Source organism: Diplotaxodon limnothrissa, linkage group LG7 (assembly GCF_057381915.1).
Source record: "Diplotaxodon limnothrissa isolate DT_005_m linkage group LG7, D_limnothrissa_male_GT1.1, whole genome shotgun sequence".
Taxonomy (NCBI): domain Eukaryota; kingdom Metazoa; phylum Chordata; class Actinopteri; order Cichliformes; family Cichlidae; genus Diplotaxodon; species Diplotaxodon limnothrissa.
The window spans coordinates 69522006-69549140 of NC_140602.1; the positions used below are offsets into that span (position 1 = coordinate 69522006).

General features: G+C 43.5%; 1 protein-coding gene across 1 annotated transcript in view; it reads right to left on the reverse strand.

Moving 5' to 3' along the window:
• The window catches only part of LOC146629739 (neuronal acetylcholine receptor subunit alpha-7-like), a 71461-nt gene that overhangs the window by 22370 nt on the left and 21956 nt on the right, over positions 1 to 27135 (reverse strand). Inside the window, exons 3-6 of the mRNA XM_085358838.1 lie at positions 16451 to 16495; positions 10479 to 10588; positions 7411 to 7490; positions 5637 to 5804 (exon numbers count right to left, since the gene is read on the reverse strand). Of these exons, the coding sequence (XP_085214964.1) occupies positions 5637 to 5804; positions 7411 to 7490; positions 10479 to 10588; positions 16451 to 16495 (403 nt within the window). The remainder of the gene's footprint in view (positions 1 to 5636; positions 5805 to 7410; positions 7491 to 10478; positions 10589 to 16450; positions 16496 to 27135) is intronic.

Genomic DNA, 27135 nt, shown 5'->3' on the forward strand with positions numbered 1-27135 from the left:
GACCTCACACCGAGCACATCTACTGCGGGTGGGTTGCCTGTTATCTGACCCGGAGTTAGCAACATCCCCCAAGAACCCGAAGAGGAGCGTCCTGGCCCCTAGCCCTGCCAGTGTAGCAGAAATGATGATGGATGATGGCAGCAGCAGCCGTTCTTCTCTGCGTGAGTAGCTTAATGTTGTTCGTGTGTAATTTACGTTGAGCAGGCTAACCATGTTATTACATTAATGCATGTAAGGTGAACTAGCAAACATCATCATAGCTACATGCGGCTGTCTTCCTGTTTGATGGCAGATACTCCCTTCACCCTGGCCAAAAAGGCTAAAATGACCAAAGAAAAAGTGGGAAACAGCTAAACATGAGAGGTTTTGGACAAAGTTTGTGTTTTCCATTGTTTAAGCACTGCTTCCAGCCAAGAGTGATACCATATATGTATGGGCAGAAATCTGTGCCATCAGAAACTGAATTTGAATAAGTTCAGATTGAATCTGAATTGTAACTTGAATAAATGCTTTTGAAAACTGAATTTGAATTAGTCTAATTTGAAATTGAATTTTATATTTTGAAAATGAATTGATTTGCTTTGAAACTGCATTTTATCCTTTAAAAATTCAGCTCTCGAATAATTTCAGTTTCACTTCTCACCATTCAGTTTCACTTCTCACCATTCAGTTTCAGTTCCAAAATTCAGTTTTTTAGAACTTACATCCGGTTCCGGTTCAAGCGCAGATGAATAGAACTACGTTTTACTAGCGGACCGAAAGTGTTACTGACGGGAATCTACAGCGTCTTGAGCTGAATTAAGACTTCAGAAGTCATTCGTCATGTCGAATGACCAGCAGATAAACTCTCAGGTTGGTAATAAATGTACTACATGTATAAGAACAAGCGTCATGTTAACAAATGATAGCCGTACAGTAACTGTTATGCTTATTGTAGCTGTTAGCTAAAAACGGTAATTTAGCGTAGTTTGCCTTGAATTCAGCTTTGACAACAAATATGATCGACTGTTTCTAGTAGAATTCCAAAGTTGTCATCTTGGACCCTCTCAGAGTACCCCCTCTGTATGCTTGCAGAGACCCCTACAGTAGGGAAACATGCAAAACTGTGCCCAAACCTTTGTGTTTTAGCTTTATTTATGTCTTACACAGCATCCCAACTCTTTAGCTAACTTAATAACTTTAGCTAAAGTGAATAGTTAGTCTGATTCATTAGTGCAGCATTACTGGATCACCTCTGTTTGAAGTGATATAATATGATATACAACTATCACTGAAACAGCAAACTTTGTAAATAAGCAAACAACACTTCTCATTCTCTAAACGTTTGGCCACAGCTGTAGATTACACTACCAGTGCTTGTTCACTCTTGACAATAATTACATTTCTAAATTTACTTTGTGCATTTACAGGTAAACAATATCTAATATTTTATCTAAATGACTGCTTTGTCTTTGAAAAGGGTGAAGAGCCTGAGGCCGGTGACAGTCCAGTTCTACTCTAAGTACATCCTTACAGTGGATCTCAGGACAAGGCCACATTCCTGTCCTGCCAGAAGAGAAGAGAAGCTTCAGAGTCTTCATGCAGTTCAACCACACCTGTCATATTCCATATGACAGGGGTCTCAAACTCCAGTCCTCAAGGGCCAGTGTCATGCAACTTTTCCATGCCCCCGAGGACTGGAGTTTGAGACCCCTGCCGTATGGTGTTCATGCTGTTTTCTACCCCACAGTTACAGCATGTCTGACTGCCTGTTCAGCATATGCAAAAATATATGATGAGTTTAAGCATGTGATGACTAAGGCCTTCCATTATGGTGTTTGTCATCACATGTCACAGACATCTGGATGATCATTTGGAAAAAACTAAAAACTTGTTACTTCATCTTTTATCTTTATTATTATTGTTGTTCTTATTTTACATTGTTAGGCATTAGGTTTATTTGTAGTAGTCCTTTCCAACTTCTTTCCCTCTTCCATGTTACTGTGGCAGCTTGTCAGCATCTATTTGGGTTTGGAAGTGGAACAGAAAGTAAAGAAATCCAAAGTGCCATTAAAACCAGGAGAGGTTCTTATATTTCAGAAGAAGGGATTAATTCAAAAGAAATGACCTCAATGCCATATTTTATTTAGGAACCCTAGAGAGCACTTTGCAAAATAACACATTCTTATAATTTCACCCTCAGATGAGCCAAGCTACGACTGTCAGGGAAGGTGATGTAGGTACAGAGCATATGAGAGTGGTTAAGTTAATGTCTCTTGTCTAGATGAAGGCACAAGAGGGATCAATGGCAAGGCGTAGAGATTCAGTATCTTCAGTCTTCAGTGGACACTCCATTTCTGGCACAAAACTCCTGTAAAAGATGGTCGATTTAGGAGGTGACCCGACAACTTCAGCCTGTCAAACATATTAATGGAGCAGTATGCTTTAAAAAAAAAAAAAATCTAATTAAGCATGCACTCAGTACCCTAAGAATTATTATGGTAGTTAAACACAGTGATAGTTGTATATCATATTATATCACTTCAAACAGAGGTGATCCAGTAATGCTGCACTAATGAATTAGACTAACTATTCACGTTAGCTAAAGTTATTAAGTTAGCTAAAGAGTTGGGATGCTGTGTAAGACATAAATAAAGCTAAAATACAAAGGTTTGGACACCGTTTTGCATGTTTCCCTACTGTAGGGGTCTCTGCAAGCATACAGAGGGGTACTCTGAGAGGGTCCAAGATGACAACTTTGGATAAAATGCAGTTTCAAAGCAAATCAATTCATTTTCAAAATATAAAATTCAATTTCAATTTAGTGATGATCATTTTCAAACCATAAATTCAATTTCAAATTAGACTAATTCAAATTCAGTTTTCAAAAGCATTTATTCAAGTTACAATTCAGATTCAATCTGAACTTATTCAAATTCAAATTGAACTTATTCAAATTCAGTTTCTGATGGCACAGATTTCTGCCCATATATATGCCCCATAGCTGCAGAAAAGGCTAACATTGTTGTCTTTTTACAAAAAACAGCTGAACATGAGAGGTTTTTGGACAAAGTGTGTGTTCTCCATTCTTTAAGCACCGGTTTGAGCTCCGTTTAAGCACCGGCACCATTTCAAAAGTACCGGTTTGGTACTGGTATCGGATAAAACCTAAACGATACCCATCCCTAGTCAGATATAAACCAAGTTAAGGTGGAGTTTATTTTCGTTGTGCTGACTTTTTACAGTCAGTTACAATAACTCGTACTGTGTACTAGCTAGCATGATGGATTTTATATACAGCTGGGTGGTGCTTTGATGTTACTGATGTTGAACTTGTTTTATCTTATTTTATTTATAAGGTTAGGTATTAGAGTTGCCAACCGTCCCATAAAAAACAGAATCGTCTTGCATTCAGAGAAAATATTACGCGTTTCTTATTGAGGTGAAAAGGAACAGTTTGTCCCGTAATTCAGCTACAATGAAAAAGACACAAAGCTGGAGTTATTCTGTGTCTTTGCTGCACAGCTGCCTCTTCTTCTCTCATTCTCTCTCCTGTTGCTACTTCAATCATGAAACTGATCAATGATCAGCTGATCGGCTTTTCTCTCTTGTTTGTTTATCGCCCACTTTGTGCCAGAAACCAGCGGATGTCGCTGTTGTTAGAATTTATTTAATATTAATTTCTAGTATCAGCTGATGTTTGCTGGAGCCACAGCTGTAAACCTGCTGGTCATGATATGGTTTGGTTATCTGGTGAGAGGGAAACATGAAGATGAAAGCAGGAGATGTCCTTACTGGATCATCAGAGCTGAGCAGGTGATGGAGAAACAGGTTTACCTTTTAGGTGACATGGATGAGTTGAAGTTATGAACTGTTGCTGAGAGACAAATAACACCAGGATCCTTTTCTACGTTTGCTCTGACCCAAAGTGCTGCTCATAGGGGGTCATATGATTGTTGGGTTTTTCTCTGTATTATTGAAGCGCCTTGAGGCGACTTTTGTTGTGATTTGGCGCTACAGTATATAAAATTGAATTGAATCCGAGTATAGGATTTCCAGGCTTCTGATTGGGCAGTGAAGTACCATGAGGGCCGTAAACAGGAAGTGTTTTTGTTGTTGTTGAGGCGTGCAGAGAGTAAAGCTGCTGCTGAAACAGTTATTGTCTCCATCTAATACTTCAGAGAGCTTCAGAAACACATAACGAACCCTGACGTTAAACCTGGCTGATGCTCCGAACACCTGAAGGACGCGTTTTATTTCAACGTACACTAGAGGAAGCCCCGCCTTCCCCCAATAACCTTTAAAACTGTTACCTTTTGTTGGAGCTGATGCTTTGTAATCAGTTGTCTTCAGTAGAAATGAGTCCAGCTGAGCTGCAGATGTCCTGAAACACCAAGGAGCTCTCTGAGCATCACACTGCGGTTACTAGAAGGTTCCTGCTCTTCACTGTAGCTGCTTTTCTCTCATTTATGGTAATTATTTTACTGCATTTCACAAAAATCTGCAAAGACCTGCAGATTTCCACCTCATGTGACCCATCGACCGTTCTCCGCTGGCTGTGGTGACTTTCAAAAACTGTGATCCTGTTTTCTTTGTCCCACATGTTCACACAACGCTGTGAATTAAAGAGGGACTCCTGCTCACCCACTGGAGAAGTACAAGCACCTAAAAACAGGAGCTGTGCTGGAAGGCGTCTGCACGCCTCAGAGTCCAAGCAGGACATGAAGCGTTTGGTCAAATATCATGTGAGTCACAATATTCAACAGACTGGAGCTTTGGATCTGAAACTAAAGAACTTCACACAACTTCTCGGCCTCTTCCTTGGTTTTCCTTGGAATGCTTTGTGTACGGATCAAAGAGGCAGCAGGAGGAGGCTGCAGGCGAGACAAAGACATGGATTTGTAAACCTCCAGAGCTGCTCGGGTGATCCTGAGCGCTCTGCAGCACGCAGGCAATCAGGCAGCTTAAAACCTGAAACTGTGTCATCTGTTCAGGAGGAACCGGGACTCCCCACGTGCAGAGTGATGGATAAAATAATACAATGTCAATCAGTGCTCATGTGTGACCTGGTGTGTTGTGAGTATTGTGCGTTATAAAAATGAGCCAATTACAACGGAGGCTCTGCTTCAGGGTCATCGAGCTGCCTGCCCTTCAGGCCGCCGCGCTCGGAGGAGGATTTAATTACCAACGCGTTAATGCTGGATGGGAGCGCCGATATGAAACCCTGTTCCTCCGCAGCAGACAGCCGGTGGAGACACGCTGTCGCTGGCAGGAGGAAGATCCTGGATGTAAACTAATTAAAACAACTTGTCTGCGTTGCCCCGAACCTGCTGCTGCTCACTGTCTCAGTGGGAATCCTGCCGTGAAATGAGCTCAAAAAGTTTTATCCTCCAGCTGCTGCAGGTTAGATCAGGACCGAGGCTGTTTGCTCTTCCTCCATCCAGCTCATCTTTTACTATTACCTTAGATTCGTGCATGCAGTCCTGATCAAAGAGGCCTGATGGGGAAACATATCAGCAGACGTCTATCAGGACAGGACGGGTCTTTGTTAGTCTGCTTTAGGTTTGGTCTGACGGGAGCTGGACCCGAGACAGACGGCATCCAAAGCCACGCGAGCGTTGTTGTTCTACATGTGTGAAGATGCCGATGTGTCTTACCCACGAGGTCCCACTCTCCGTTGGCGATGTATCCGGTGATGTCAGCCTCAATCATCTGCAGGTCCAGAGACCAGCCGCCGTACGTCCACGAGCCAAACTTGAGGTCACAGCGCTGCACGTCAAAGGGAAACCAGCGGACGTCGATGTAACAGGTGCTCTTAAATATTCCTGAAGCAGAGACGGACATTCAGACGAGTGCTGTTAAAACAAGCTTCAGTCAAAGGTGGAAAAAAACAAGAAGAAGACTTGACAGGACAGCTGTTACTGTGCTCGAGGGAAAAGGAAGAGGGGGACGGTGAGCACAGCTGAGATTACAGTTTGTATTTGACACAAAATCTATTTCAAATCACACAAAGCAGCAACGAGGTCTCCGGTCAAAGAGGGAAACGCAGGAACAACAGAGACGGCAAACAGAAAGCAGCACATGTGAGCGCAGACGCCGTCACAGAGAAGACAAGCTGTGAAGACAAACCTCACCCACTGATTGATTTTACAGATGCAGAGACCTGAAAGCAATAAAAGGAAGTTATTTCTCATGTAAACAGGAAAAGGAGCGCAGCCTCCCTCGGAGAATCACATCGCAGCTGTTTGCTTTGCATTAACTCCGCGTGGATGAGCTGGAAAAAAGATGAATGTTTAATGATCCCGGGGAGGAATCAGGACGCCGCCGCAGCATGAGCTGACGCCTACAGCGAGGAAGAAACACCATTAAATATACAGAACACCTGAGGTTGAGACCCGGGGTAAAACACGGGGGCAAATATGGATTCGATTATTTTATAGGGCAGCAGGCTGGAGCTGAAGGTGCTCTGAAAGGTTTTTAATTTCTCAAGTTTGAGTCACACGTCCACAGTAACAAGAGGTTTGATTGGAGGAGTAAAGGTGAGGCTGTCAAACCCGAGACCAGCATAACAGCTGTCAGGCATGCTGGTGGGAGCATCGCGCTGCTTCACTGCTACATTAGACCAAGTGGATGGAACGAAGCAGGAGGACTGCCCGCAAGTTCTTCTCAAATTTTAGTTTCACATTGTAATCCTGGAGGTTTGCTCCAGGACACTCCAGCAGGACTGTGGTCTCCAAACAGCTGTTACTGATTTCTGATTGGACGATGGCTTTCCTTTCTGCTTCTGGATCATTACAGTTCAGCTTTGAATCATTTGCAGATGCATATTGTTTGTCTTTTACTGTAAAGCATCAGTTTTTCTCATTTCACGGTGCTCTTTGTGACTGAATCAATTTAAAAACAGGGACAAACATCCCAGAATCATCTTTCAATCAGCGCCGCGCTAAAAGACAACGTGAGTCTCGGGCTGTGAATCACGACCATAACTCCTCCAGATGACCTCGGGACCTCATGTTGAAGCCCCCACCAACACACACACACACACACACACACACACACACACACACACACTTTGATAAAAATGCTTTTCACAGCCTATTCACACTTTGATGTCCAGAGTTTAATTATCTGAATCAAACATCGGATTTAAAATTGAAAATCCAGTCTTTGTGACGTCCTGCTGCTTCCACCATCACACTGTGAACAACAGTGAAAGACTCTGAAACAAAGGGATGCATTTTATTTTTATTAAAAATATTCACCCTGAATTATGAAATTAGATGGATGGAGAAGCTTTTTATAAATCTGTAGTCACTTCAGCATCATTGAATAAGTAGAACCACAAACTCCTGTTAATGTTAAACAGCTGTGATTACAGGTGAATTCAGGACTGTGTAGTTGTTGTTGATGGGAGGGGCTTGTGTGTGTTACCTGGCGGCAGGTACTGGCAGTAGCCTGTGGAGTTGACCAGGATGTTGGTGTGGAATGAAGCATCGAACCTTTCATCAGCGCTGTGGGCAGAGACAGATCCACAGTCAGGGTCCGTCAGCAGCCATGAGCGTTGAGCAAATCATAGTTTCATCAAGACGACAGCCGAACGCGCACACACGTGTTCTGTACACGTGCAGCCTCGGACACACAGAGCTGTGTATTTATACCTCTGACCTTCATTAGAAACTCTTCACTGAAACAAACCACATCTCCATCGAATAAAATTAATATTTAAATAATGTCCACTAATTCTTACAGACGTCGTCAGGGTTCATTTTACCTGCAGTGATGCTTATGAGCTGAAAAATATTATTATTAAATGACTTTATTGCTTCAGAACTTTCTCCTTTTTAATGTTTTGTTTACAAAACTCCTCTTGTTAAATGTCCTTCCTTGTCACTCTGTGTTCATCAGAGCTCAGCCCACAAGGAGCTCAGACTCTGGGAAGAAGCTCCAAACATGTCAGCTGTTCCTCGGCGGCGAGAGAAGCTCACCGGGACGGCTCTGACGGCTGAAGAGAGAAATCTTTCAGGGCCTTCTGTGGAGGTTTTATTGTTGGAACTAATTGGAGGGAGAGCCCAGAGCAGACATAGAACATGCTGGTAGTATAAACCAATCAACCACAACAATAAAACCACCTGCCTAAATTGTGTAGGTCCTGCTCATAACCCAAAACACTCCTGACCCACAGGGGCGTGGACGTGGGCCTCGTGGACTGTCCAGTGTTTCAGGAACAGTTGAATACAAGTCGGGGCGTGGAGCCGGCTTGGATCAGGCTTGTCCAATATCCGCGTTGCTGCTTTACCAGGTGTAACAATTAAGTTTAACATCCAGGCATCCATGAAAACAGGATTTATGAAGTTTAACAGAGTTAGAAGTTAGCAGGAAGTTAGCTCGCTAGCTTCTATCTAAACATGATATAGCATGTTCTGACTGAGAGATTTCTGAATTCAAACGTACAGCTCTGCTATCACTTCCAACATGAATGAAGACAGGAAACTAAACAGCAGTGACGTTTGTAGGGTTACTGAAGTTGGGCTAGCTGGTATATAATGATGTGCTACGTGATCGCTAGCGACACAGCTATGTTAGCATAACATTAGCACAGTGAAGCTGGAGGATGAACGCTAACTTTTTTCCACTGGATAAAAGTTAACGTGAGGGTTCCTGATGGTTAGAGACAAATGCAATCGCATGGCAGGATGCTGTGAACCAGCGGTGTCAAACTCAAATACACAGTGGGCCAAAATTCAAAACTGGAACAAAGTCGTGGGCTAACATTAATATTTATTGAAGAAAAAAAAAAATCTTCCTCCAGATATAAGAATGAAACTTTTCTTATGGACTCAAACAAGTTTTGCTGAAAAACTGAATATGGAACAAGCAAAGCTTAATACTAAACAATATATATATTAGCTGTATAATACCAGTAGGCCAGCTCTGATAGTAATTTGGTATGGCTTCGTGGGCCAAATTTGGCCAAATCCAGTAATGCTGCACTAATGAATTAGACTAACTATTCACTTTAGCTAAAGTTATTAAGTTAGCTAAGAGTTGGGATGCTGTGTAAGGCATAAATAAAGCTAAAACACAAAGGTTTGGACACAGTTTTGCATGTTTCCCTACTGTAGGGGTCTCTGCAAGCATACAGAGGGGCACTCTGAGAGGGTCCAAGATGACAACTTTGGAATTCTACTAGAAACAGTCGATCATATTTGTTTGTCAAAGCTGAATTCAGGGCAAACTACGCTAAATTAGCGTTTTTAGCTAGCAGCTACAATAAGCATAAAAGTTACCTTACGGCTGTCATTCGTTAACATGACGCTTGTTCTTATATATGTAATACATTTATTACCAACCTGAGAGTTTATCCGCTGGTCATTCGACATGACGAATGACTTCTGAAGTCTTAATTCAGCTCAAGACGCTGTAGATTCCCGTCAGTAACACTTTCGGTCCGCTAGTAAAACGTAGTTCTATTAATCTGCGCTTGAATCGGAACCGGATGTAAGTTCCAAAAAACTGAATTTTGGAACTGAAATTGAAATTATTCGAGAGCTGAATTTTTAAAGGATAAAATGCAGTTTCAAAGCAAATCAATTCATTTTCAAAATATAAAATTCAATTTCAAATTAGACTAATTCAAATTCAGTTTTCAAAAGCATTTATTCAAGTTACAATTCAGATTCAATCTGAGCAATTCAAATTCAAATTGAACTTATTCAAATTCAGTTTCTGATGGCACAGATTTCTGCCCATAGAATTGGAGCCATCTGCCAATAAAAGCTCAGATGCAGATGTATTGGTATCAATGAATGTGTCCAGCCAACATGTAATAAGACTGAAGTACAGCGATGCAAAGCTAAATGTTATAAGGTCTCATCCAACAGAAATGGCAGACAGGAAGTTTGCTGTAAAAGTGAACCCACTGGCTGATAATCATTCACCGTCAGGCTCTGGTCCTGTGAGCTGGGTCTGCCTCATTAAAACCAGCCGGGTCAATATTCCCTCTGACAACCACCCACCCCCTCCACTTCCAAGGATCAAACTTTGCAGCTCGGTTAATGAGCTGAAGCGCCACCAGCAGAGAGCCTCCCACAGCCCCGATGTTAACAGCGAGGTGTTCATGCTTACAGGAGAGAGCCTAACTTTAGCATCTATAACAGGATGGCTGACTCGGCAACAAAGAAATAAAACCTCAAACTGAGAGATGTCTTTGGCTTCCACCAGGAGACAAACTGATTTCTGGTTTATTGATTTCTTTCAGAAACTTTGCAGATCAACCAGAAGACGAACGATCGTGACGTTCCATCTCCGTTCTGACATTTTTCATACTTGGGGCAGCTACACCAGGAAACTTTAGTCTGTACGTCCTGCTCTAAAGATCGGGTTAGAGGTTATCAGCTGTGCAGCTAACACACTGGGATACATTTAGAACAAAGATGGAGTAATCTCTTCCCGGCTCCGTTACCGAGTGGTTCGGCTGCTCTCCCGCAGCACACAGGTACCTGTTGTACAGCAGGATGTCGGGCCTCCAGATCTGGCTGTCGGGGAACCTGACGTTGGTCACGCCTGGATAGTCGGACGTGTTCCACTGCAGGTAGAAATCTGTCCAGTACTGCAAACACGCATACAAAAACCCCATGTTACCAATGGACCGACCCACCTCGTACCCACATGTGTTTGTGTGGAGTCGCAGACTTTATTTGGCGCTCTGTGCATTCAGTGAGTTACAAAGCAGGATCTCGACACTGTGATTGTCAGACTTCACATGAAGGTCATCCACGTCAACAGCAGTTATTTTTAGCCCCCTTCAATAGCCAGTATTATAGTTTTCCTGCCATATTACCATAAAAGGCTCCAGTATGATGATGCTAACATTAACACGTGTTGGTTTCCATGCTGAAGAACGGAGCAGCTTTGCAATAATATTATTTTAGGTCAACATTTCTGTTTTTCAGATCAGCTGAGCTAACGTGTCCACTCCTGCAGGTTTAAATAATATTTATGTTGTTGGCTAATGTGTCCTGTTTTTGGGTCTTTCTTAAAAAAAACTTGTATGTAAACATTTGATGACATGAACACTCCACCGATGCTTAAAGTAACCGGGAACAGATTTATTAAGTGACCGACGCGTTTCGGCATCTTTAAATAAAAAACAGCAAACAGAAAAAAAATACACATGGACCAATCACACCTTCACAAATAAACCAGCTGACCAGTTGAGGTGGTGACAGCTAATTGGTTGAGCCACAGCCCAAATAGATTCTGGACTGAACCATTGCAGATTAAAAGGGGGAGAAAATAAATAAATCAATAAAATAAAAGCATGTCTTAACATAATACGTACTCAAAATTACACAGAAAAATGCAAATTAGTTAAAATAAAAATAAACACGGTTTTCCACAAATTCACTGTATTTCTGTGAAACCTGCATAAATGATGGGCTAACAGTAAAATCACACAGATGTGATTCTTCTGTGTGATCAGCAGCAGCTGGCTCCTGTTTGCCTGACCTCCAAATCTCAGCTGGTGAAATCCAGATTACATTGATGGATCTTATGTAACAGCCATTGTTAGCTCCGGGTGTTTGAGAGGACGGAGCGCCGCCAAGAATCGCCTCATTTGCATACTTGGCTCCCCGGCAGGCTCGGCCCTCGTTACGTCTCCGAGCTTCTCCGAGTTCTGTGGTCCGTGCTGACGGTTTGAGGCTGTGGTGACTGAAAGTCGCACATCCCTCTTCATCTTGTTTACTTCCTGTCACTGAGTTGAAATGTTTTTCCCGGAGGACTCCACTGAGAGCTGAACTGTTGCAGAGATATTTCCCCTCAAAAAGCCTCTGACTTTTGTAAAAAATGCAGGGCGCATCTGATGTTTGACAAAAACGTGACGCTGTGCATATAATAACTTTTAAGTTATGACACAAGAAACATAAAAGTGTCACTCCATTACCATTAATGTCCTTTCATCATCGCGTCTGTCAAAGACATGTCATCACTTATTTTGTAAGCATCACGTCAGAGTAAAGCAGCCTCACTGGTTGGACGCACTGATGGCGCGTAAACGCCCACAGGCTCAGTTACTGCTGCATCACTGCAGATTTGTTCATCTGACAGATCAATAAAAGTGTGTCACTAACAGTTAGACTTCACCAAATACACATTTCCAACCGTGTCATGGTGTAAAATTACTCAGCATTATCAGGGATCACAGCTGGATTATTACATTCACACCAACAACAAAGCTGCGGATCTCAGCTCTTTTATCCGGTGTTAAGTGATGCCGAGAGTTTGGATAATGGGGTTTGGTATTGTGTCACCCTGAGTGTTAAAAACAAGGCTGAGAATTCTTGTTCTTTGAATGTGGTCGTGCTCCCCTCGTTTTGCTTTTGTTATGACAGTAGTTTACATCATTACATTTAGCACAGCGCAAACAGCTCGTTTGCTCCCATCTGATGTGGTGTTAAAGTGATATTTAGTTTCACCAGTAGGTGGCAGCGGCACAAAGAAACGCAGGCCAGCTATTGTAATGGAAGCCATCATTAACCCAGAGCTGCTGTTTTACTGTTTCAGGTGAGAGCAGTAGATACATTTATGTAAAGTTGATACTTATTTAGTTATAAGTAAATAACGTGAACAAATAATGCAGGAGGCTAGCTAAACGACGTTAGCCTCCCGCATTAGACTTTGTAAAACTGCTCCATCACAAATTAGAAACAATTAGCTGGTTTCAGTTAAAGTTATAAGAAATGTTTTGGTAAACCAGCCAGTACATCTTGTGCTGTGTATCGTTTACTGATTTATTCTCCATCATTTACTCTGATTACACGTGATCCCTTACAAAGGTAACACAGGCCAGCTGTTGTAATGGAAGCCATCAGTAATGCAGAGCTGCTGCTTTGCTTGTGAACACCTGAATGTGCACCTGGATGAACCGTCCCTCAGTGCACCGTGCTGCTCGACTGTAACTGTCAGCAAAGCTGGAGAAACTGGGTCAAAGCGTCACAGACGCACGAGCGTGTAAAGCAGCAAAGCTTAAAGGTGATTTTCAGCCTGTTTTTGAGACGTACGGAGCAAACAGAGAAGCCTAAATATTTTATTTTTTACTAATTAAATATTAAGATTAATCCAATTAATTTTCCAGTTTGAGAGATTTGGTGATTTAGATCAGAGCGCTTTCATCCAAAGGCCTTCAGTTTTCATTTCACATATTCAATTCTTGCGACTGTTGAAATATTAAAAGAGTTGGGATGACGTTTTACTTCTTAGCTTTCAGGAGGAATATGTTGACTCCGTGAGGTTTGCTGAAATACGTAATAAAACACAACATTAACTCCTCGCTCCGTTAGCATTAGCATGGAAACCACTGAGACTACAACATGTGAGAAACTTCAGAACACGCCGAGGAAGCCGGTTTGATTCTGAGAGCTCACAGGTAATTTCAATGAGCAGGGAGGATGTTCAAAGCCTCCAAAGCTTCACAAGTCAGAGCTGCATAAGACCAACAGAAACCTGCACAGTACAAAGGGAGAGGCCGACTGATCCACGAGATAAGGTTCAGAAAGAAAGAGAGACATGCAGCAGCTCAGAGACAAGGCCGGATATCACCGCTTTTATTCTGGAAGATTTCAGGGAGACTCTGGAACTCTGAAAGAGCCGCTGATTATTATAAGACCTCTCCAAACACTTTAATTATTTGTTTCAACACGACTAAACATGTAAAAGCTGCTGAAGAGCTGAAGATGATCCTGTCGTCACCACAGGCGGATGTAAGCAGTAAAGCAGTAAAATCGTGAGGTAAATACAATATTTTAGATATTTTATTTTAATGGTTTAACTTCGAGCTGCTGTTATTTTATTACAAGAAGAAGAAGAATTTCATGTTTATTACACTCGCTGGCCACTTCATTAGGTCCAGACGCTTATTAACACGAGTAGCTAATCAACCAATCACAGGGCAGCATGTGAATGCACACTTATGATAACAACTTTTACTTTTTTTGCCCTGAATATTGAATCAACTCTAAACATTTTTATCCTCATCAGTCATTTTGATGCAGTGATGTCATGACAGTCATCAGAGTCTGGACTAAATACCTGCGTGTTACATTGTTGCATTCATTGTGGAAACTAACTGATGTCATGTGGCTGTGTGTGTCATTAATCCCAGAGGACGTTCAGACCCAAACGCAGGACAGAGGCGTGGAAGTCAACGCGATCATTAAGGCTGATCACCCAGGAAATAACAAAATACCAGCGTCCCAGTTTCCAGCGACAGAGATGGCGACCAGCGGGGAGAACCATGCGTGATCGAGTACGGCTGTCTCCACTGTTGTTCGCCGGGAGCAACCGTGTTGAGGGTCGGCATGGCTATTAGCCAGGCCAGCTTCCCAAGCGATGGTTCTAGCCAGAATCTGTCTGTTGTCAGGGCGATGACACGAGGGAAGAGGTGATGGCAGCGAGCGAGGGACCGATTGCGGAGTGCAAGGTGGAGGGACGAGACGGGAGGCTTCTCCTCGTCCTCCTGGGACTAAGCTGATCCCCGCTCTGGAAGAGGAATTCCTCTCCTGTCTTTAACCGCTTCGTTGTAGGTCGTAGGACAATCGTAGGACTGTGTGAGATTTTAGTGCATCGATTTTATTCATTATTATTTGGTTTGTTTCATTCCTGCTTTCCCCTTCGAGGAATAGTCTTTCTGATTAGACCTGTAACATCTCTGTGCCCTGGGTTTGTGACTCTTTAGTGTCTACATTTGCACCTCTGACTTTGACCTTGAGGTCACTGATATTCAAACTCTGTGCTCTACAGCGTCTGCTGCTCTCGACCCTCCAGCAGCCTTTCATGGCTGAGGGCTAAAAAGTATAAAAAATACTGGAGCTGAAGATAAATCTCAAAACCAAAACTTTAACCTGAGGGCCAAAGACCATCACAGCTAATGTGTTTAAGGCGGTAAATATCCTCACTGCTCATTTGCTTTGTTCATTAATGAAAAATCATTTTAAGTGGAGTAACAGTTAAAGTACAGCGTCATTTTTCTGTGTTTACGCTCCTTTATGCTGCTCTGAGTCTGTGCGTCTGGGTACAAACAGCTTGTAAATGAGACGAATGCTCAACAAAATCATTGCAGAATAAACGTGAAAGCTCTTTCCGAGCCCCTGAAGGAAGAAATGTGATCCAGGAGGCAGTTTTTACTCTCACGGTGAGTCAAAGTTTCTCGTCTGCCAGGAGGAAACGAACAAAAGCTGCAGGAACACTGACATTAAAAAGCCTCCCAGCTCCGGCTGCAGAAATGTTTCTCCTCGCTTAAAGACATTCTTCCCCTTCACAATAAAACCCTGAACAATGACTCCAGCAGCAGCAGAGGGGGAGGAAGAGGAGCTGAAGCCAAATTAAATTAAGCCAAAACAGTCATTGGTCCTGGGAGAGCCTCTGGGGAGGAACCAACCTTTCCATCCGAGAGGAGCAGATTAGGCCGGATTAGTGCAGCGCCACCGTACAAACGCACATTCCACAGGCCCTGATATGAAACCTAATTAAATTTGGACAGCTGTGTGAAATGGGCTTAAGGAGCTCTCTTAAGGATTCCTGCGCTCGCCATTAGCTTTGACATTCACACCAGAGTCAGCCCTGCCCGAGGAAAACAAAGAAAACTGGCTTTCCTCCGAGCGAGAACGGCTCAAAGCGAACGGAGAAGATGTAAAGCGTCAAAGAGCAGGAGGTGGCGAGGCTCACGGAGCATTCTTGGAGACAGAGAGGCGGCGCTGGCGCTGCTTTTTGGAGTTTTTCTCCATCACAGCAAACTCACTGTATCTGGGTCAAGTGGCAGAGCTGGAGTTCATCCTCTGTGGAAGGATGGGGCGGCGTGGCTGCAGGCTTTTACTCATCGTCAGTGTTTGCTCGCTTTATTTTACCAACAGTCAGTTTGCTCGCCATCCCGACTGCCACCGATACTCCCGCCTGCGACGGCTGGCGGACACCCTGCGTTAACTCTCTGCAGGTGACGGCAGGGGGAGGCTGGGTGGAGGGCTAGCTCATATCTTGAACTAATCCTCCGGCAGTGAGTTATGGATCATTACACTAAACTCCCCCCAAAAAGGGACGTCCATTTCTAAATGTCAAAGCTGGCACAAACATACCCTCAAGATAAAGTTTGACATGTTGGATTCTCACTGAGGCGTAGAACGCGCTCAGCCTCGGCTGCAAATGTAAAAACATATAAAAAAGACAGAAAAGAGGAAAAAGACTCGAAACTACGTCTCCTGGAAACCGCTGATGTTTCCAGCGTGCCTGACAGGTAAAGGCGGCTCACCTGAGCACCACAAGCACGAGCTCAGAACAACATTAACAGATGTAATATTCATGTGCATCTTTATACAGTCAGTGGGTTGAAGCTGTGAAAACGAATGTTTACAGTTGGTGTAAGAACCGTCTGGACCCTTTTCTACGATCATCTTAATCTTTTACCAGAAAGAAAACTCACCAGCTGTAGCCAGATGTTGGTGGTCAGCACCTGGTTCTTCTCGTCCTGAAACAGAAAAAGAAGAAAGGCGATCAACGCCTCGGTTACAATGAACGGTCCATCTGAGAGGTTAGGCTTGCTTTTCTACAGGTACAGTTGCAGAAACCAGGATAGAGCGCGCATCATGGTGTGAAGAGGACAAACCAACAAAATGACTCTGAAGATGTTGAAGGAAATCTTATCTGCTCATGATGTCATTCTTTGGGCTTTGGGGTGGTGACCCCCACCTCACACTGGGGCAGTTAAATGAGCCTGTGAAGTGGGGTGAAGGAGAATTAGCACCCTCCAGTCTGAGGTGGGTGAAGTGGACCCACCCTGGACCAGCGTTTAGGTGTCTCGGCGTCCTGTTCACAGGTGAAGGGAACTGACAGCAGGTTTGATGTGGCGTCAGGTGTGATATAAACGCTGCACCGCTCCGCTGTGCTGGTGAGAAGTTAATGAGAAGCTGTCGATTTACCACCTGTGCCACGAGCTCTGAGTAGTGACAGAAAGAACAGTTTAATGGACACAGGTGGTGGAAATAAGCTTCTTTGACGCGACGCCTCTCCCTTAGACACAAGGTGATCCTTCATTACGGAGCGACTCGGAGTAAAGCTGCTACTTTGTTGACGTGGTTCAGGTGTGTGACCAGGACGAGACGAACACCTGGGCCTCTCTGCCTGGAACAACGCCCCACAAAAATGTGCCTTTTAAAGTTGGGATTTAATTTTACAATAAAACCAATTCTGCTCTTTGCTCTGTTGCACTTTGAATACGTTCCTTTCCCCGACTCCTGTGAGAGAAGCTTCACAGCTCAGTTTCATCAGCAGAGATGCCCGACGGCAAACACGTTACAGACATTTGTCTGGATCCAAAGAAAGACACCCTCACAGTGTAGATTGCAACGTGGCCACTCACTGAGACGTTATTCAGACGAGTCGTAACAGGTTTCTGCCCATCAAGCTGATGTTCTTATGCAGCAGCTGCAGCAATGCTGTCTTCTAACAGATAATAGTCACATGTTAGTCACATAAATGCGGTCAAGCCGCAGGTTTACATGCCGGAGACGTTGGTTTGTGTCCTGCTGGTGCTTTTATGTGTCACGTCCCCCTCCTCCACACGGATGTGTTTTCACTCACTGGTTATTAGTAGATGCTAGCAGCACTCTGAAGCAGGGGAATGTTGGTGCTGGAATAACAGCGGTGGCCACAGAGCTGTTTCCTCAGTGCTCTGAACCAGAACAACTTCTGCATAAAGAAGCCGGCTGCAGAGAGGCATAACTAACAAGTTCACAACAACTTTGCAGACGCACATGAGGATCCTGCTGCTGGCGACTCAGACTCAGCTGAGTAGGATGAATCTCTGTGTAGGGTAATTTCCAATAAACCAAGTTCAAAAAAGGGGAGTCTATGGCTGACGCGTGTTCCTGATTTCCCAAAGAAATGCTTCCAGTTGCATTATGGTTTGAAGACTGTTTTATTTATTACAAACTGAGCATGTAACAATGAACTCCTTCCAAAAAAAAGGCATGAAAATTCCAAAAAATAGCAGTTATCCAATACTAGCTGTGTACACGGTCAGAAAACCGTGAGACTCCTAACCTCTCTGTCCATGCTCCTCCCCTTCCCTCTCACACAGGGTTTCATGCTACTACTGCACTTATGTAATGAATCTATGAATAATAAAACAAACATGAACTCAATCGTAAATAAAATACAAAGCAGACGTCTGGCGCCTACATTACCGGCCCCTAATTGTTCTAATAATGTATTGCCTTAGAACAATTACCACATTTTTTAACTTTACAAACTTAATATGAACCACGTTTAGACATATCCAATGTTTAAACACATGACAAAATATTATTTATAGACAAATGAATTGTCCAATACTTTGCCAATCAGCTTTGCAAAGTATATTAAGGCTGGTTTCTGTCCATTTCCAAAAGAACAGGTGAAAAAGAATAAGAAAGAAAAGAAGGAAAGAGAGAAAGAAGGAAAGAGCCAGAGGTTGCTAGCACATGGCTCATCGTAGGGGCTTAGTCTTTACCACTAGCCCATTCAGATTCCACAAGCAGACAAATCTTGGTGATGGGTCTGTCCAAAACATTAGTCTTTGTCTTTATCCGTACTCGGCGAACGAGACCCTTCTTGTCTGGAACTGTTTTGATGATCTTTCTCATAATCCATGAATTTCGTGGTGCACAGTCGTCCACAAGAAGAACAACATCTCCTTCTGCAAAGTTTCTTGATGCTGTGGCCCACCGCTGACGTTCCTGAAGTTGAGGTAGGTATTCTTTAGTCCATCTCTTCCAAAATAGATTGGACATATATTGCACCTGTTTCCATCTACGTCGTGAGTAGAGGTCATTCTGGTCAAACAATCCTGGAGGCAATGAAGATTTTGTTTTCAACAACAAAAGATGATTAGGTGTCAGAGCCTCCAAATCATTTGGGTCGCTTGATGCCCTGGTGATTGGTCGGCTGTTGATGATCGACTCTGCCTCGCATAAGACTGTATGAAGGCATTCTTCTTCCAGAACTTGTTCTCTCACAGTAGAATTCAGCACTTTTCGTATTGATCTTATCAACCTCTCCCATGCTCCGCCATGATGTGAAGCAGTGGGAGGGTTAAATGTCCACTTAATTCCATGCTGTTGAAATAGATGCTGAAACGGTGAAGTGTTCCAGTCAGCGATTGCTTCCTTCAGCTCACGATTGGCAGCAACAAAATTTGTCCCATTATCTGAGCGAATCGCCTTCACTTGTCCTCTCCGTGCTATGAAGCGCCGGATTGCATTTATGCATGAATCTGTGTCTAATGATGAGGCCAGCTCTATGTGTACTGCACGAACCGCTAAACAAGTGAATATAACACCGTATCTTTTTAAGATGGTTCTTCCACGTCTTACTTCGAATGGGCCAAAGTAGTCTACACCAACCCGGGTGAAGGGTGGATCATCTGGCAACACTCGCTCTTGTGGAAGATCAGCCATCAGTTGTTTCCCAACTCTCCCATGCAGGCGACGACATGTCACACACTTTGCGATGATCTTTCTAATGGCTGTGTTGGCACTTGGGATCCAAAACTTCTGTCGCAATTCAGAGAGCATGTGATTGCGCCCTCCATGCCCAGTTTCTTCATGTATCTGTTGGAGGACTAAGTCAGAAATGTGAAAGTCTCTAGACAGGATAATAGGCTGCTTAGCGATTTCCGGCATAGCTGCCCAGCTCAATCTTCCACCAACTCTCAACAGATCTTCCTGTAGTACAGGGTTCAGTTTGTATAAATGGCTGTTGCGCTTCACACTTTGTCCCTTGTGAAGAGCTGAAACCTCTTCCGAGAATTTCTCCTTTTGGCAAAATCTGATTATATCGAGCTCTGCTTGATTCAGGTCTTCCACTGAAATTTGTGTAGGCTTAAAGCTTGTCCTGAAACTGTCAATCTGACTTTGCCTCAGCTGTCGATCATTGTCAAAGCTATTCTCCACACTGGTTACGCATAGCTCTTTACGTTTTTGACAGAGACTCCAAAGTAAGGCTTTAAGTTTCAGGAACCACGCCACCGCTCTTTTCAACTTTGTCCATGATGAGAAGTAATTTATCAGTCTCTTGAATGGAGCAACATTTTCTTCCACCTCTATTTTGTTTACTGTGGCCTTCTTGATCTCAGGATCACCAGAAGTGATTTCCGGACAATTCAATGGAGTGTTAGGCCAAAACTCTACTGGACTGCGAAGAAAATCTGACCCAAACACCCACGTTCTGTTCTTCATAAATTCATCTACTCTTTGCCCTCTTGAGGCGCAGTCAGCAGGATTCTTGTCTGTGCTGATGTGTTTCCACTGTTCCACATCAGAGCCTTTCAGAATAGCTGCAACTCTGTTTGCCACAAACGTACGAAAACGCGTGGTCTCATTCCGGAGATACTGGAGCACCACCGTACTGTCTGTCCAAAAAACTGATTCTGCAAGGTTCAGTTGTAGCTCTCTTCTCAGGACACTATCCATCCTAATGGCTACTGTAGCAGCAGTCAATTCCAGACGGGGTATGGTAGGAGGCCTGAGAGGTGCCACTCTGGACTTGCCCATCATAAATGCACATTGTGTCTCATTGCTCGTGTTACGCATGAGTAGGTAGCTGACTGAGCCATATGCATCCTCACTTGCATCTGCAAAGTGATGTAGTTGTGCAAATACATCATTTCCAAAATCTTTGGGCTTGAAACATCTTGCAACTGAGAAGTGTTCCAAAGCAGGAAGGCTGGTTAACCAGTCAGTCCACCGCCTCTTTATGTGATCAGGTAAGTCGTCATCCCACCCGATCTTCAATCTGCACAATTCCTGCAGGATAATCTTTGCTGGCAAGACTGCTGGCGCCAAAATGCCTAATGGGTCATACACTGATCCAATGACAGAAAGAAGTCCTCTTCTTGTGAATGGGCGATCTTTGATGTTGATCTTAAATCTGAATGTGTCTGACTCAACACACCAATTGAGACCAAGGGCCCTCTCAAGTGGAAGTTTGCCATGATCCAGGTCCAGGCTTTTCATTTCTGCTGCCAGTTCAGACTTTGGGATGGAGTCAAGCACCTTCCTTCGGTTGCTCACCCATTTGTTGAGACGGAAGCCTCCGTTGGCACAGATTTTCATTAGATCTTGACACATTGATATAGCTGCCTCCTCCGTAGCGACAGACTTGAGACAGTCATCAACGTAAAAGTTCTGCAATACTGTTTGAACAACTTCAGCTCTGAACTGCCTACTCTGGTCTTCAGCACACTTCCTCAAAGCGAAATTGGCACAACTGGGTGAGGATGTGGCCCCAAACAAATGCACAGTCATCTTGTGCTCAGTCAAAGCTTGATTGCAGTCGCCACCTGTCCACCAGAGGAACCTAAGTAAGTCAGAGTCACCGTCAGGCACCTTCACCTGGTGAAACATTGCTTCAACGTCTGCCATAATTGCAACAGGTTCCTGTCTAAATCGTATGACAACACCAATGAGACTGCTGGTCAAATCTGGACCCTGAAGAAGTTGATCATTCAGGGATGTGCCCTGATAGGATGCTGCACAGTCGAACACAACTCTTAATTTCTGCTTCACAGGGTGGTACACGGCGTGATGGGGTATATACCACACTTTTCCTTCTTTGTGCGCCAGTTCATCATTTGACAGTTGTACTGCATAGCCCTTTTTAAGAAGGTCTTCCATGAAGTCTGTGTACTCTTGTCGGAAGCAGTCATTCCTGAGAAATTTAAGCCTCAAGTTACGTGCTCGTTGTTCAGCGACTGAGCGATTATTTGGCATGTTGACCAATCTGTTCTTCAGAGGTAGACATATTGTATAGTGGCCATCCATCAGTTTTGCAGATTCCATGGCCATGTCCATAAACTGATGGTCCTCTCTTGACATTTCCACTTCATCATGTTTTCTTCCCTCTGGAAAATCCACCATGAACTGTTGAAGCCACAGGTTCTCTAAACGGCTCACTGATATGCGGTTTGCATTAGCCTTGGCTGGGTTTCTCTTGTCCGCATGACAGCCAGTTTCTCTCAAAGGTCCATTCACAGTCCAACCTAGCTTGGTTCTTACAGCATACGGTCCATTACCTACACTGCTTACAACCTCCCATGGCTCCATTGCTTTAGGTACATTTGCTCCTATAAGCAATCCAATGTCAGTCTCAATTCGAGGCAGTTTTACTTCTTTAAGGTAAGGCCACTTTTCGAGATCTTTCTGTAGGGGTATGTTTTCTTTTCCTACAGGTATTGTCCTTTGTGTGAAGACATCTGGCAGATCAATAAAGTCGTCACCAGATAAACTACTGACCTCCAAGCCTGACACTACATGAGTACAGACAGGTTTCTCTTCATTCATAGTTTTCAGTAGTATGTCAGTTTTCCTTCCAGTGATCTTCAATTTGTCCATTAATGTCTCTGTACAGAATGTGGCAGAGCTTCCTGGGTCCAAGAAGGCGTAAGTCTGCACTACTACACTTCCCTTTTTGGCCTTGACCTGTACAGGAACTATTGCAAGTGTGCAGTCATCTTCCCCGGCCCCAGTTGGCCCACAATCCTCAGACTCTGCACAGACAAAGGCACTTAAGATTGTTTGACTTTCACTGTTCTTAGTTTTCTTCTCTGTGTCAGCGTCTGTGTCCCTTTTCTTGATATGCAACAATGTATGATGAGCAAGAGAACATACCTCACAGCTCACCTTTCACTTACAAAGTTTGCTCATGTGACCTTGCTTCAAACAGCTAAAACACAGTCCTTTGCCTTTCAAAAATTCCAACTTTTCGTTGTGTGGCTTGCCCTTAAACTTACCACACAGGTCTATGATGTGCCCACCGTTACAGAACAGACATGCCTGTGGAGTGGGTTTCACATAATTTGTGTTTTCCATTGTCTTTGTGTCTTTCTCCTGAATGTCCAATGGTATGGCACTGGTGGTGAATGACTTCTTCATTACAACCCTTTTCTGATCCTTGTTACTGTTTTGTTTAATGGTGAATGGTTTAGCAGTGGTGCTATCCTTTATGTCACCAAAAACAGGGTGAAGTGCAATTTTGGCTTGTTTATTAATAAACTCCACCAAATCATTGAACTTGACTCGTCTGTCGCCTCGCTCTTGCATACCACACACAACAGATCTCCACCTTTCACGTAACTTGTATGGAAGTTTTGCTACAATGGCTTTCAGGCTTGCGACGTTATCAAGTTCCTCCATGTAACTCACTTCAGCCATGGTGTTACAGCAAGCTGTCAGAAAGAGTGAAAACGCATTTAAAGCTTCTGCATCTTCTGGCTTGATAGGTGCCCAGTTTGAGACCTTGTTCATGTAGGCTACAGCAACTTTGTAGTCATTTCCGAAATGCTCTTTGAGGAGCTGTTTAGCCTTGTGATAGCCTACATCTGGCTTCATATGAAGGCAGCTCTTTATTAGTCCTTTCGGCTGTCCATTAGTGAACTGCTCTAAGAAGTAGAGGCGATCCTTAGGACTTTCAGTGCGAGACTCTACTCCGTGCTCAAAGGCGCTTACAAATGTATTGTAATCTAGAGGATCACCACTGAAGGTAGGGATGTCTAAAGGTGGCAATGTCATCATTTTTTGTTGTTTCACCATCAGCTCTGTTATATTATTCTGACGTGTCATAACAGTACAGAGTGTTTCAACTGCTTGCTCATCTGCTGCAAAATCCACTCTAGACTGCTGCGTACCAATAGGGTGATTTTGTAAAGGCATGAATTCCCCATATCCATTTTCTGTGTTGGTGACTGGAGTTTGACTTACAGGTAATGGTATGAATCCAGAATCAATAGTCGTTGGGTATGCAGGACTCACATGTGACGAGCGCTCATTTTCAAAATTCTCTAATACCTTTATTTTAGCATCAGAGGCGGCAATAGCAGTTTGCAGATCTAGCTGCTCTCTTTTTGCTTTCAACTCAGTTTCCTGTCGTTCAAGCTCTTGTTTTTGTTTGAGAGCAGTTGCTTGTGCAAGCAATGTGGCTCTCTCCATTTCAGCTTTGAGGCGTACTGAGGAAGCAGTGGACACTTGGCTCCCAACGGCTGACCTGCGCCTCCTGCTTTTACTGCTTAATGCAGCGGACATCACAGAAACACTGTCGGAAGGCTGGATGTCTGCATCACACTGTCTAGCTTGTTCTGTGCGCTCCTCAGCTGCTTTAACCCACGTTTCCACATGTTGCATAAATCCACGAATACGACTAGCATTAGGTTCATACCAAGAACTTTGGTCCTTTTCAAATTCTTCCTCATGCATTAATACTCTTAAACTATCATTTATCTTACACAGTTCTCCAAATGAATCTTGGTAGTCTAAACGCAATTTCTGCTTAACAGCATTCACGTTAGCATCATCTTCCATTAGCCGTTCGAGCTGATTAGCTTGGCTAGTTAGGTGGCCTAGCTTAGCCTTTCTAGACTGGGTCAACCTGTGCAGCTTTTCCTCGACAGCCTTTTCTGTCATTTTTGGTTCTCTTTTTCCACACACTAGTTCTTCATCACTCTCATGCATTATGACAAATTTCCACAGTAGCAAAGCTTGTTTTCACTGCTTACCGTGATTCTTCCTCCAAGTAGGCTATTGCCTTCAATCCACAGTGCACGGCGTTGCTAAACATGATCCTTTTCAGTATTCCTTTTCCCAAAAAAGGAGCAAGAAGGTTTTCTGACTAAATGTAGGGTAATTTCCAATAAACCAAGTTCAAAAAAGGGGAGTCTATGGCTGACGCGTGTTCCTGATTTCCCAAAGAAATGCTTCCAGTTGCATTATGGTTTGAAGACTGTTTTATTTATTACAAACTGAGCATGTAACAATGAACTCCTTCCAAAAAAAAGGCATGAAAATTCCAAAAAATAGCAGTTATCCAATACTAGCTGTGTACACGGTCAGAAAACCGTGAGACTCCTAACCTCTCTGTCCATGCTCCTCCCCTTCCCTCTCACACAGGGTTTCATGCTACTACTGCACTTATGTAATGAATCTATGAATAATAAAACAAACATGAACTCAATCGTAAATAAAATACAAAGCAGACGTCTGGCGCCTACACTCTGCTTCAGTGGGGGGGTTATGACATTTTCACAAAAAATACGCAAAAAACAAACTCTGGGTTTGAGCGGCGCGAGAGGCTCGGTGGTGAATCTGGAGTCACGTGCGCTTCAATTTCCCAAACAGTTCATAAACTTTGCTGTTCATAAAAACTGGAGGGACATGAAATGAAGACTGAACACATGAACTCATATGTATTGGTGATTCCTACAGTCTCAGGTGAGTTCAGCTGCTCTGAGCTGCTGATGTTAGGAAGCAGGTGTTGATCGCTGATCATCTCTAACTCGGGTTCATAAGGGCTTTGATGGATTGTGCGGTCATCTTGGCCAAAGATGCTTTTGGGTTAAAGGAGCTTCTGTTGTTTGCATATGACTGAACACTCCTCTGCAGTCACGGTTAAAAGACAGTCTATTCTCCAGCGTTTCCTTTGTCCCTGTAAATTAATCTTAAACATGTGGCAGAGGGGAGGATGAATGCGAATAATGTCACTTTGATGAATGTCCAGCCTGTTAATACATTCTCAGGCAGCCGAGCGTACTGAAAGAATTAAAAGATGAGGATGTAAGCAAGTGGCCGGCACGTTGGAGGAGGGAGAGTCTACAGAGGAAAGAATATTAAAAGTTTAAGGACTGACCTCCAGTTACTAACGAGTATTATCTGTATGCTAAGCTGACTGCAGCCACATGAAAAACAAAGAGTATGCTTGAACAAATAAACCTCTTTGAAAGAACGCCTACATTTAAAGGTCAGACAAGTTCTTTCTTGCACCAGGAAATCATATATTAGAGCAGGAAATGCACCTGGAGAGCAGATTGTTTGATATGAAAAGAAGCCAAAACTTCCTCCCAGGATCTGCAGGACGCCTGCAGTGGTTACACAATCGCTCTCACTATGCTCCTGCTGAAAAGCCTGCAGCAATGAGCCAAGAAAACTAGAAAACTTGTGTAATTTATAGCTAAAGGTAGAAGTTATCTGCCATTAAACTATGAAATGATAACGTTTATAACTGGTTGATAACTGATTCTAAGAAAACTGCTTGTTCAGTTATTGCTATGCTAGTTGTTTGGTTTGGATCAGGAAAAGCTCGTGTTTGGTTACAGTTACAGTTGTAAATGTAATCGCAGGTATTTGTCCGTAGAGTGCAGATTGCAGTCAAACGTATCCTGTTTTCTTACTCCAGCTGTATAATCCTCGCTACGATGGCAGTCATAGAACAAACCTCTGTTTACCTCGACTCCATTTACTCTGGATGAGGCTGTAAAGTGCCCGTGGCGTCGTCGCTTTCCTTTGGGTTTTCATTTCTTTGATGCTGAGAACAGTTTCTCTGACGATAAAGCACAGGAACATGGTAGCTTCCATAAACTGCAAACCCACTCGTATGTCTTTTTAATAGGTTAATTATACGTTTTTAAAAATCCATCAATCTGTGCTGATGTCACCTGGACCCACAACACCATCGCCCTGGTAACGAAGGCCCAGCAGCTGCTGCACTTCCTCCGTCTCCTGAGGAAGAGTAACATCTACAGCTCCTCAGTGGAGAGCGTGCTCTCCTCCTGCCTGGAGTTTGTACTCAGGGGCCACGACCGAGAGCAGGAAGGCTGCACAGAGGGTCATTAACACCATCCAAAACACTGACTTTGCCCCCCCCGGAGGCTCTGGGTGGGGCACATAGCACACTCACACAGACTCTGTCCAGTCCTTTTGCGCTTCTTTCAAGCACTTTGAAACTGTTCTCTAATGTGCACCTCTCTCTTATGTTTGTCTATATATCCTGTTTTCCTGCTGTCTACTCTTTATATTTAATTCCAGCCCAGTGGGTGTGGTCACCCACCATTTCATTGTACATGTACAATGAAAATAAAGTGCTATTCTATAAAAGAAAACCAGGTACTCTCATACAGTAAGGAGAAAAGCCACAGTAGCAGCAGCCTGACGGAGAAACCAGGGTTGCCCTTTTCTCAGCCTCAATCTCACCTGTGACTCACAGACCAGACCGACCAGTCAGCCAGAAGGAAAACCTGTCATGGTCCTGGGTCGGTGACCCAGCGCTTTTAGTTATCATTTTCTAGTTTATGATGATGATGATTAT